Source organism: Hippopotamus amphibius, chromosome 11 (genome assembly GCF_030028045.1).
Source record: "Hippopotamus amphibius kiboko isolate mHipAmp2 chromosome 11, mHipAmp2.hap2, whole genome shotgun sequence".
Classification (NCBI taxonomy): domain Eukaryota; kingdom Metazoa; phylum Chordata; class Mammalia; order Artiodactyla; family Hippopotamidae; genus Hippopotamus; species Hippopotamus amphibius.
This window is the reverse complement of record NC_080196.1, coordinates 40,316,927-40,330,007: the sequence shown is the minus strand read 5'-3', so window position 1 is coordinate 40,330,007 and position 13,081 is coordinate 40,316,927. Positions and strand designations below refer to the sequence as shown.

Below are 13,081 nucleotides of genomic sequence, written 5' to 3'. Positions count from 1 at the left end.
TTTAACCACATGATCAAACTTATCCCCTGTAGTGGGGTAGCCTCGCATTATGTGCCTCTGATGTGATGGCAGTTGGAAGGACACAGCTGTCATCTATACATACACATATTCCTGTTTTTTTTAATATAAATTTATTTATTTTATTTATTTATTGGCTGTGTTGGGTCTTCGTTGCTGCACACGGGCACTCTCTAGTTGCTGCAAGTGGGGGCTACTCTTCATTGTGGTGTGCAGGCTCTTCATTGTAGTGGCTTCTCTTATTGTGGAGCACAGGCTCTAGGCCCGTGGGCTTCAATAATTGTGGCACAGGGGCTCAATAGTTGTGGCTCACAGGCTCCTGAGCACAGGCTCAATAGTTGTGGCGCACAGGCTTAGTTGCTCCATGGCATATGGAATCATCCCAGAGCAGGGCTTAAACCTGTGTTCCCTGCGTTGGCAGGCAGATTCTTAACCACTGCGCCACCTAGAAAGTCCCATATTCCTGTTTAAAAAGAATTTAACTTATATCTAATCACATGGAAACAGACATATGTTAGAACTGACCTAGATTTCTATTTAAAAAAAAATTTTTTTTTTGGAAGTGTAGTTGATTTACAATATTGTGTTAGTTTCAGGTGTACAGCAGCGTGATTCAGTTATATATATTTTTTCAGATTATTTTCCATTATAGTTATTACAAGATATTGAATATAATTCTGTGTTATATAGTGAATCCTTATATCTTATCTATTTTATGTATAGTAGTTTGTATCTGTTAATCCCATACTCCTAATTTATCCTCCCCCCCTTTTCCTTTTGATAGCAGTAAGCTTGTTTTCCATGTCTGTGAGTCTGTTTATGTTTTGTATATAGGTTCATTTGTATTATTTTGTATTATTTTTCAGATTCCACATGTAAGTGGTATCATAATATTTGTCTTTGACTTACTGCACTTAGTATGATATTCTGTAGGTCTATCAATGTTGCTGCAAATGGCAATATTTCATTCTTTTTTTTATGGCTGAGTAATATTTGTGTGTGTGCACGTGCACGCTCATAGATGTCTACCAGTCAGGTTGTTTCCATGTCTTGGCTGTTTGTAGTGTTGCTATAAACACTGGGGTGCATGTATCTTTTTGAATTAGAGTTTTTGTGTTTCCTGGATATATGCCCAGGAGTGGGATTGCTGGATCATATGGTAGTTGTATTTTTAGTTTTTTACGGAACCTCCATACTATTCTCCATTGTGGCTGGAGGGTTCTAATTTACATTCCCACCAACAGTATAGGAGGGTTCCCTTTTCTGACCTAGACTTTTTTAAAAAGTCCATTCCGTGTAAAACAAAACAATCCCCTCAGATTGCAAGGGGGGTGGGGTGGAATATGCAAGATTAAAAGTCTCAGAACAACCAAATGCAAGGAATGAGCCTTGACTGAATTATGGATCCAAAAAAAAAGATTTTGAGAGAAAACATGAGGTCAATTGAGTAAATGTGATTGTGGGTTATATATTAGTATTATGGAATTGTTCATTTTCTTAGATGTGAAAACGGTACTGTTGTGTTTTTTAAGAGAATGTTCTCATTCTTAGAATATGCTTGCTAAAGGAAGTGGGTGTAGTGTTGTGATGTCTGTAACTTTCAAGTGATTTTGTGCGTGGTGGGGGAGCGCAGGCTCACAGACAAATGAGGCAGATAATCATTGGTACCTCTGAAGAATATATAAGATTTTACTGATTGTAATGATTTTTTCAATCTTCCTATAGATTTGAAAAGTTTCAAAATAAAAAGTTGAGAAGAAAATCTTATCTTTCACAGCCCAGCTCAAATTTTGTCTCTTATGAAGACTTCCTTTTCCCAACCACACTATCTAGAGGTGATTTTTCTCTAACCTTTATGTTTAGAGAAACATAAAGATTATGTTTCTTTATCATTATTCTAAGATAACCTTTATCATTATTTTAAGATAACCTTTATCTTAGAATCTCCAAATCTGAATGCCACATGAGAGCTACCTGAGAAGTTGATTTTTTTTAAATAATAAATTCCCAGAACCCACTGTAAGGATAGGCCCTAGAATCTGAAACGACTGGTTTGAATCACTTACTCTGTATTTATTATGTAAATTTGCTTATCTTTTTCATATATCCCCACCTAACCAGTCGGAGCTTAGGGCCAACCCTTGAAAATGTTGCTCAATCCTTTGTGTCCCTCAGTGCTGGCACACAGTGCTATGTGCCTTCCACACAGGAGGTGGTTGGTAAATGTATGCTGGCTGTATATGCTGACTAACTTGTTGATAATCTGAAGAGAATACCAGAAACTTCTCTCTAATTTTGAGAGAGTAAAAAAGAAGAAACCTAGCTGATGAAAGTGCTTATTAGTCAGTACAGAAGGTCCATTAGAAAGCTGTATACTTTTTAGTTTTAAAACTACAGGTTTGGTTTACAGAAATAACATGTTTGTTATCAGCAAATGTTTGGAATTAAGAGTTAACGGTTGTATCATAATTGAGTTTTATTACTTCTGCAAATGGATATATAAGGATTCTACTACATGTTCTGTATAAAAATATAGATACCCAGAGATATAGAGAGTTGCTGCTGTTGGGATTGAGATGATAGATGATGTACAGGCAGGGTGTTAATGCAAGAAAAAAGAAACAAGTAGAGATTTTAAAAATACGGACTTTGATTTTTGTAAGCTTGAAGCTAGTTTTGAGTATATAAACAGTAATAACAAGTAAGTCTTTTCATTGTTTACCATATGCCAGAGGTTGCTTTCTCTGAAGTATTTGTAATCCCTGAAACAGTTCTTCCAGGTAGATACTATTATTATTAATTTATAGATGAGAAAACTGAGTCTCAGAAGTTTTTCTTTTTTTAAAAAAATATTTATTTTGGCTGTGTCAAGTCTTAGTTGTGGTATGCAGGATCTTTCGTTGTTGCACATGGGCCACAACGGCATGTGGGATCTTAGTTCCTGGACCAGGGATCGAACCCTTGTCCGGTGGATTGGAAGGCGGATTCTTAACTACTGGACCACCAGGGAAGTCCCCTTGGATAAGTTTTTCATGTGCCCAGATTCATGCAGCTAGTAAGCAGTGGAATCAAGAACCAAACCAGGTAGTGTGGGTTCCAAAGCACTTGCTGATAATATAGGAGGAGGATAGCTTATGATTAAATATAACTTCTCTTAATTTGAGACTTCATGAGGAAATGGTATGGTAAATGGGAAAACATTTTATAGCATTAGTTCTTTGAAAAGAAAAAAGCAAAAGAGAAAGAGGTTAGGGGAAGGGGATTGATTTTTATCAGGGATTAATTATACAATGGCTTAGGCCCACTATAAGAAAGGCAAGTGTATAAACCTTGACCAGTATTCAAGAAATGCAGTATCATGAGAAGTTGTTTTCCTGCACAGAAAAGTCTTCTAGTATAACTGCAATAGTAACCTAACCTATCTTTAAAGTATATAATGTATTTATGTGTATTAAAATAGCTGAAATAAAATTTTTTACTTTGAATTTAAAATTTGATTAAACATTGTCTCTTAATAATAAACAGCAAAAATCCTCTAATATTAATAATCTTATTATCCATACATTTAAAAAATATTTCATTGGAATGAATTATAGCAGTAATATTTTTAGGTAAAGCAAATTTTTACTTCCATATAGTAAGAGAACAAACACAGCTGCATTCTGGGTAATAAACTGGTATGGGGAGTCTGTGTGCAACTGCCATATCCCATTAAATTTAATGTTCTATGAAACACAGTAATTCTAAACTAGTAAAGCTGGTGTTAACCATTGCAGAAGAAAAAGGTGAACAAGTATTTAAGACATAATTTTAAAGATGAGAAGGAAAAATTTCCGTCGACAACTTAGAAATACCATCTTAGAAGTTCTAGATAAATGACATAGAGAAATGATGTCAAGTTTGTTAAATTAAAATTGTCTATTATATATGGGCACAGAGATAAGATTAATCAGGTGGAACAGAGTTTAAAAACCAGACCAAGCATAAATTATATGTTAGTATTTGATAAAGGTGACATCTCAAATCCACGTGGAAAAAAACAGACTCTTCAGAATATATTAAGGCAGTTAGTTGGTTAACCATTTGAATTTTGTTATATCTATACTGTGCTATATGCCAGAATGAATTCTAAATGGGTTAAAGATTAAATTTTTAAAAATATGAAATCAATTGAGTAAAATTTGGTACAACCATATAATAAAATCTTGTGTACCATTGAAAATGATGTAAGAATATGATTGACATACAGCCAAATTCATGATATGTTGAGAATACAGTATAGTAGTGCTTACAGCAGAATTTCAAATTGTAAAAATAAATAAAAGGAATATATTTATGTATGCTTAGGAAAGTTTGGAAGAGGCGTTACAAATGATTTTTGTCTTTTCAGTATTTCCTTCCGGGAACAATGAAATGTACAATACTACCCAAGTGCAGGATTATTGTTTGTCTTTGTTTTTTTAAAATTCTACAGGAGTAAAAGAGCTAAAGAAAAGACAGCTGGAGGACTTCCCTGGTGGTCCAGTGGTTAAGACTCTGCATTTCCACTGCAGGGGGCTCTGGTTCTATCTGGGGAACTAAGATACCACATGCCTTATGGCATGGCCAAAAAAGCAAAAAAGAAAAAAAAAGACAGTTCAGCAGAAGGAGATGATATGGTGTGTTCCTGAGGGAAAAATGGAAAGACACAGATGGTCACGTGCAAATGGAAAGTTAGGCAACTGAGGCAAAAAAAATTCAGAGAATTCTAAAAGCAGTACAGTATGTCATTCCACTGAATCAAAAAGAGAAATGTAGCTGAAATCAGTAGAACTATACAGTAGAACATAAAAAGTATATTCAAAAGTGGAGGATGGGTATGATGAGCTTAAAGAGCTGAATAAATGGTAACTCAGCAGTTGTATAAGGGAGATTCACATACCAAATGTGTCTCTTTGTATAGCACTTCATGTTTTATGAGGGCTTTTCCATACATTCTAATTGATTGTCTAACTTGGTAGTGGCTGATATCATCTCATTTTTATGGATGAAAACACTGAAGCTTAAAGGACCTTTTCTTGGTGATGTGGCTTAGTAACAAAGCCAAAGCCAGAGGGTGCTTTGCCTCAGTTTAGTGGGTGGTCTTGTCATCATACCTCATTGTCATCTTAGACTTCCACGGAGATGAGAGCAAGTCATGGGAATCATCGAGTGATTCTAGTCAAGCCTGACAAACTTGATACAAATAAATCACTGCAATTATCTAATATCTACCCAGCATGGGTTTTTCTCCCCCACCCACCCAAATCTTTTAAGCCTCCCAAAGGTGAAATTTTGCAAATGTTGCTGAAACTGAGTGACTTTTTAAGTGACCACGTTAAAATGAACCACATTTCACTCATCAAATTAGCAAAGATGAGGAAGATTGAAACACTGAGTGTTAGCCAGAGTTCTGGAGAATGCATGCTCCATGCTGCCGGAAGGGGTGTAAATTAGTATAGAGGGCAATCTGGCAGTACATATCAGAACTTAAAAATTATTTAACTTTTTTCCATAGCAATTTTATTTCTAGGAGTTTGTTCCAAGGATATAATGGAGTAGATGTCCAAAGATATATGTGCATGTATTTTACCACAGATATGATTTTTAAAGTATTTATATCTTTCTGTATTGACTGATTTTTTTTTCATTGAACATATATTGCTTTTATAAGCAGTAAAACACTAATGCTATTTTATTTTATGGAAAAATATAACCATTCTGTCACAGGATTCTTGCACTATGACTATAATTCCTATTTGATAAGAACTGCAGCAGCAAGACCCTGGAAACTAATGGTTTTCTCTTTAATGTCTGACAAGCAATAGCAGGAAGAACTTATAGAATCAGTAATGGATAAAAGGCAGGATGGTTTGGGGGAAGCAGCGTGATTGGATGAAAAGAATATGGGAATCAAAAGACCTAGGTTTGGAATCTTTCCTTGCCATTTAGCTAGAGTTGTGATTCAGGCCAAGTAGCTAACCTTTCTAAAGCTTGTTGTTTGTTTGTTTGTTTTTTCAGCAGCGAAGTGAGGATAATTACAGTCTTTCTCTTAGGGCTGTTTTAGTTTCAAATGAGGTTAGATTTGTAAAAGTTCTTTGCAGATTCTGTGGTTTGGGAATAACAATAATCAACTTTATCGGGTGCTGTGTGCCATGCATTGTACTCAGCACTATCAAGCCTCATTTAATCCTTATATCAACCCTGTGTGGTTAATGGTTAACATCTTCTTTTACAAGTGAGGAAGTTGAGACACAGACTTAGGAGCCTTCCCAGGGTCACAGTTATAAGAGATGGAGCCATAATGGAAAATCTTACTTGGGGAGCAGTGTAGCAAGAGGTCTCTAAGAAGTATTCATCTCACCAGTCTGCCAGAGTTCTTTGAGGAAGACAGCAAGTATGGGCTAAGAGAGAACCCAGTGGAGATAACTTACTAACAAAGGTCTCTTTTCTTTGCTAAATTATTATGGGTTTGGGGACATGCTGTAGGAAAACTATGAGATTTAGAAATATTATGAATAAATTTTATATGCGCTTAATACTGGAGTGGTCTCACTCAATATTTTTTAGAAATAATCTAGAAAAAGGAAAAACAGGAAGACTTAAACATTCAGAAAACAGAATTTCTTCTGAGATTAGAACATTAGGGGTACACATGCAAAGAGAGTGAATAGAAAAGCTGCAGTGGAGTTGGGTTAAAAAATATATATACCCAGAGTACATTTTGAAGATGGCAGTCTCTTAGCTATCAGTTAATACCCTAGGAGATCTCGTAGACCAGCGGTCTTCAACCTTTTAGGCACCAGGGACCAGTTTCATGGAAGACAGTTTTTCCGTGGGGGTGGGGGTAGGGTAGGGAGTGGTTCAGGTGGTAATGAGAGCAATGGGGAGCAGCAGGTGAAGCTTCTCTTCGCTCCCTGGCTGTTCACCGCCTGCTGTGTGTCCTGGTTCCCAACATGCCGTGGACCAGTAAAGGTCTGTGGCCCAGGGGTTGGGACCCCGTCATAGACATTTTAGATTGTATCTGTCACCTCTATAGTCTTTACCCTCAACTTCACTCTCTTTAACCTGTTCCCAGAGATCCTAGGTATCATCACCAGAGAGCATATGTGAAGCAAAACTGGAAAACCTGTTCACCTTTAATAGAATACACTAGCAGAGTTCTCATTGCTGTGAATTAAGAAAACATAGTGGAACTAGACTAAAGTGAGTGATAAGGAATTAAAATAGTTAAAGCAATGTAGTGGTATTCACATAAGAACAGACTGAAAGGACTAGGATTTGTCAGTCTGGATTGAAGGTTTGGCAAAGATGTAATTACTTTCTAATTTCAAGTGTGGAGTACAGATGAAGGGTAGATTGGTTCATTTACCAGATTCTGTGGCATCCTACCTCATCTTTACCTCCCAGCTTTTACACAGAGAGGAGACATGGCCCTGAAGTATAAAAGGATCCTACCTTTTAAAATATCATACCCTTGTATCATTAACAGTCTGAAAGTATTATGCTTTTGAGATACATCCATGTTAAGTTTGCCCCCACCCTCATTCCAACTAGATTTTTAAACTCTGAATAGTTCAATTGCAAGATACTGAACTTAATTACCACATTTCCATTATCTTGATTTCTTCATAAATAATTGATTAGAGGAAGTTGCAAGTAAAAAGAAGAAAATACATAGACTTATTATCTAAATTATTTTGGATTAATACTTGAGATGATTATGTTCTAGGGAGAAACCAGCATGTCCTTTTTTAGGTGCAAAGAATATGTGGAGAAAATTCCACTATCAAAGATTGTACGCAAATTTTCCAAGGTGGGGAGATTATGATGCTAAATCGTTTTGCTGTTCCAGGTCAGCAAAAATAAGACTTAACAAAATAGGGGTCTTCACAGAGGCTTATGTAATAAATGATAAAATATATATTTGTGTAGCTCTTTAGTGTGTTTAAAAGTGCTTTCACATACTATGTGGAAGTGCTGCTTGAACTGGCTTGCTGGATGTTAAGTTTGTTTTGCTTCACAGCTATACAGTCTGAATTGCATTATTAATATTTTTCTAACTGCTAGTTCTTTTCTGAAGCAGTCTCTTCAGTTACTATCAGGTGTACCAGGGGTGTACTGCCCATGACTGATCCTTTGGTTCTTGCAGTTGTACATTGCTGTGACTTTTAGATCTGTGTTGGCCACAAATAGTTTTATAGCAATAGAGAACTATATTATTCAAATTCTTTGCTTATTTCTTTCTTTCTTTTCTTCTTCTTTTTTTTTATTTTTCCTTAGATCTGTTCTGAGGACCAAGATTCATTTGGGGGATGGTTACAGAAATGAACCATGGTAGGCAATAAAAATATACATTCAAAGTTGAATGAAACATCCATCCTATTCTGGTGTATGTTGAAGAATTGGGTGTCGGTCAGTTTACTTCTTAGGTTTCATAGATCGAGAGTTTTCTTCTATCATTCTAGGATTATAGAAGAATAAGTTTATAGGGGACTTTGGGAAATGATTGATTAGGTGATTTCTTAAAGAGTGTGCCATTAAGCATTAATCCTGAGATGGTTTCTTGAAAACAGGAGTTTTGAAGCCAAATTCTTTTGGAAAACTGCAAATTAGGTCCGCTCCTGGAATTTCATGGTATACTCTGATCCTGTTCATTGAAACATTGTAATGGTTAAGTTAGAAAAACTTAAAACTTCATAGATAGAGTAGAATCATAGAATATTATACAGCAGTTAAAAAGGAATAAACTCAATAGATATATCTTCCAATATGGATGGATTTTTAGACCGTTAATCTAGAAAAATATTACAGAATGAGAATGTGTATAGTTTGTATGATTTTAAAAACTAGATGCTTTTATAGTATACCTGTATAGTATAAAGGCATCCTTTAAAGCCTAAAAAGCTTCATACCAAGCAGGTCATGATTTAGTTACGTGGAGAAGTGACTGGGATTGAGGGTGATGATCCGTGTCCTTTCTTGCCTTATCTATAAGGTTTGCATTTTTTTAGAAGGGAAATATTCATGTGTTATTTATAAGAAAAATTAACAAGCATTTTATTTGTATTTAGTTAAGTGCTCAGCAAGTTACATTCTTTTTCCTCATTGAAGATACCTCCCCTGCTAATTTCCAAGTATATCTTTCTATTTACTAACTCATTGTATATAAGTTAAACTGAATCCTGAGCCCCTGGTATTATAGACAAGGAAGAAAATGTTTTCATTATAGTCTGTCATAATGAAACTTTTTCATACATTATAAGGAATAAATGAAGTAACTTATACAATAAATAGTCTAGTCTGTGCAAATTCTCAAGAAATCAGCTTATTCAAATTTATTTTGTTTTGGTCCAAGAGATCTTTTGGAGAGCAACAAAGAGAAGTTTGAACTTAGTTCTTGAGCGCAGCTAGTGAATAGTTGAGAAGCAGCTCAAGTAGATAGAGTGAAACATAGTTCAAAACCAGTTAAGCTTAAAGAAGCAGACCCCCTTTTGGTGTTTCCAGTGTTAGTAATGCTTTTTCCAATTTCATGGATCTTCTTTACCCTGTTCTCCAGACTTAATTTTGACTTTAACACCTTTGAATCAAACTCGAAGGGCATGGTGGTTCTATTTGATTTTACCAACTGCTGGGGATCAATTTTAGGGGGCTGCATTTTTTGTGTAAATATGTAAATAATGTTTTTCTTTAAGAAAGGGTAATCTTGAAAGAGCTGTTGCCACATTTCAGGTTTTCTAACAACATTCACTTTATTTCCTAATTTACCTTATGATGTACGAGCTATTGTCTGAAAATTTAAGATTTCATCAACTGTGAAAGTATCTCTTTTTAAAATTACTTGTTTTCAGGCATATGTATTGGCTCCTTTTTTCAAAGGGGTCATTTTTATATTTCGTGCAAGTTAAAACAGGGACTCAATGATCAATCAGCTTTATGCTCAAAAATGTATTAATACAGGTTATAAAGTGATACAAAATTTAATGCACATTACAAGTGTCTATTGGCACCTCTACATGCTTGCATGTCAGGAAATTCAGAATATTAAAACATGTTCCTGATCTTAGTGACATTACTTCTTCTTAAAATGGTATTATCATGCAATCTTATGGATAAAAATTGCTAGTGATATGATTCTTCCACCAGAATATGAAGTGGAACTCAGCACAGTATAAACTGTGAAAGTGCGAATAAGTAGGGTGAATTTCAGGAATGTTGTCAGCAGTTGGGCATCCCCCGCGGATGGAGGGGCTGCTGGGCAGAGTGTCATTACCTAGAAGAAAGGTATGAGGCCTCCTGCCTGGGGAGGGTGGGAAATTCTGCCTAATCAGCAAATGCCTCGCACCTGGCAGTCACTCAGGAGGTGGTGTTCACGATGGTTGTGCACTGCTAGGGGAGAATTAGCCTTACAGCCAGTGACATCTTGGTGTAATTTTGAGGTGGGGGTTGAGGGTTGAGCATAAGGTATGGAAAGCAAAAGAGAGAACTTACAAAGGAGAACTTGAGAGCACTATAAGTATATTTATTTTTTAATTTTTTTTTAAGTGCAGGTGACTTCTGGTTTCAGCTCTCATGCTAGCATTATAATTGTGATTCGCATTTCCTAGTGCTTAATTGTTGCAGGAATATATGTCTCAATTTTTAAAAATAATGGACTAGTTTTCTTTAATTGACAAATTGTACTTTTTGCTCCCTACATGTCTCTGTGGTATAAAGACCACCAAATTATTTTACCACCATCTAATATGCAGACTTGAATGTGAATGTGGCCAGAGTCAGTGGATTTGATGTCTGTTTATAAATAAAGCTTTAAATTATTCCCTAGTAACAAATTTATCAGCATTCTTAGTGATTTGGTAAAGACAATTTAAATCAGCCCAATTCCTCTCAATATAAAATCACAGAAATGTTTTAAGATGTCATTTCTTCTCAGAACAAGAATGAGAGCTGTCTGTCAGTCCTCTAGTTAGGAGAGAGTTCTAAATCATGCATATTCCTGTCTTCCAGGATTTCTCCCTGATCAAGCAGACAGTTCAGGGTACACAGTCCAAGGATGAATGTTCACCGTGGCACTGAGAGCGACAGGTTATTGCGGCAGGAGGCCAGCTGCCTGATGGATGAAGCCTCAGCTGCAGCCCAAGAAAGAGAAGCAAATAGCCCAGCTTCTTCTGGTCTTCAAAATCTTACTTATCCTCTAGGTCCCAGGAATGATGGTACAATGATAAGATCTTGACTTCATTTGGAGGGCTTTCTGACACCTGAGCACCTGTTCTGCCTAGAAGGCATAAATGTTCTTTTTTTTTTTATAAATGTTCTTCATAAATACAATATCCAGTAAATTGGCTTCGCTTACATACCACAATTATGTAAAGTTAACTATCACAAAAAGCTGCACTTATTTAATCAGTTTAGTACATCTAACTTGGCAATAATGATATTAGAAAAACAGTCTCAGGTTTGGAGTCAGAAGACAGATTCACATTCTAGCTCTGCTACTTACCAGCTGTGACCATGAATAAGATCCTTACTTAATCTTTCTGAGCCCTGCTTTCTTAATCTAGAATACAAGGATGTTAAGATTCTTCTTACCTCACAAGGCTAGAAGACTATTGAGTTAATGGATGTGAAGGCTCTTAGTAAATTGTTAGGTACTTTTTAACTTTTAATAAAAAACAATAGCAGCAATAATAATAGCAATTACAGTTTATTGAGCACTCACTGTGCCAAAACTACTTTTTTTAGATCAAAGGTGGCAAACTGTGGTCAAATCTGAAGTGCTTCCTGTTTTTGTAAATAAAAATTTGAAACACAGCCATCATGCCCATTTGTTTACATACTGTCTGTGGCTGCTTTCCTGCTATAGTGGCAAAAACTGACCCACAAAGCCCCAAATATTTACTTTTTAGCCCTTCCAAGAAACTTTGCCGATCCCTGCTTTACATTAATCTTCCTGTTACAAACAAGGAAACTGAGGCTTCGAAAGCGTAGGTAACTTGCTCAGGTTCGCACTGCTAGGAGGTAGGTGACTATGACTTAAACTTGTGTCTTTCTCGCCAGGCTTTGCTGTTATTTTATATACATATCAACTGACAAAAAAGCAGAGTGTGACTGCCACCCCAGTGTGCCCCATTACGGAGCATTTATGTAGTGAGTCTCTTTTCCTGCTCATCCATTTGAGTGGGGTAGAACCTGAGGCACCCTTCAGGAATCAACCCAGTGTAATTGCTTTATTGCTGGGGGGAAATCAAGTGTTCTAAAGAACTGAATTAATAAGTTAGGTACGTACTTTCATTTTTTTTTTTTTTTTCGTACTTTCATTTTTAAGAACAGCACTTCAAGTGTTGAAGGCCTGTCTTGGTAATTAAAATGTTTCTTGCTACAAGCTTGCCCATGGATTGTGTGGAAACTTATCTCTTGGTATGTAGACACAGGGTCACATTTAAAATTGACCAGAAGTTCTAGGATGTGAACCCTAAACAGGTTTTTGGTCTAGATTTTGGTTTCCTTTTCTCTAGAAGCAAATGTGGAAAAAATTGAGTGTACTCTAGCTAACAGTGTATTTGGTTATCTAAGTACTTGAAATAAAACTAATTTCCCAGAGGTCATGGGCAATAATCCTGTTCATGAATTGTTGTATATAAATTTAAAATACATGAAGAGTGGGAGTGAGACATTAAGTTGTATCTATAACATTTTATTTCTTTCCAATGTAGGAAAATGTTAGCTAGCCAAATCTAGGTGATGTATACACATTGTATTAACTCTGTTTTGGTATATTTGAAATTTTTCACTTAAAAAAAAAAACACATTATTTTACATTAAAACAAAATATATTAGGAGAACTCCCTATTTAAAAGAATCTTCTAAAAAAAAAGAGCTATATAATAAAAAGAGCATACAGCAATTAAAAAAAAAATCTGGTAATCCTTTTGAAAACACTTTTCCCTGATTGTCTTCTGTATACATCCAGATTTCATATACTGTATTTAGTTTTAAGCCTGATTACATGATGTGGTATTATACATTTTTAAGTGCTTTCACATTT

General features: G+C 35.7%; 1 protein-coding gene across 12 annotated transcripts in view; it reads left to right on the top strand.

Moving 5' to 3' along the window:
* KCTD20 (potassium channel tetramerization domain containing 20) overlaps window positions 1-13,081 on the top strand; it is a 39,088-nt gene that overhangs the window by 14,189 nt on the left and 11,818 nt on the right. For 7 of the 12 annotated variants that reach the window (XM_057699002.1, XM_057698999.1, XM_057699001.1 and 4 more), the window contains one exon: window positions 11,044-11,249. The exons of 1 other annotated variant lie outside the window; for it this stretch is intronic. In XM_057699002.1, coding sequence (XP_057554985.1) covers window positions 11,090-11,249 — 160 coding nt within the window. In that variant the 5' untranslated portion in view covers window positions 11,044-11,089. Of the gene's footprint in view, window positions 1-7,223; window positions 7,243-8,319; window positions 8,374-11,043; window positions 11,250-12,093; window positions 12,315-13,081 lie in introns of those variants that run through there. 4 more of the 12 variants (XM_057698995.1, XM_057698996.1, XM_057698997.1 and 1 more) reach the window with 3 other exon arrangements.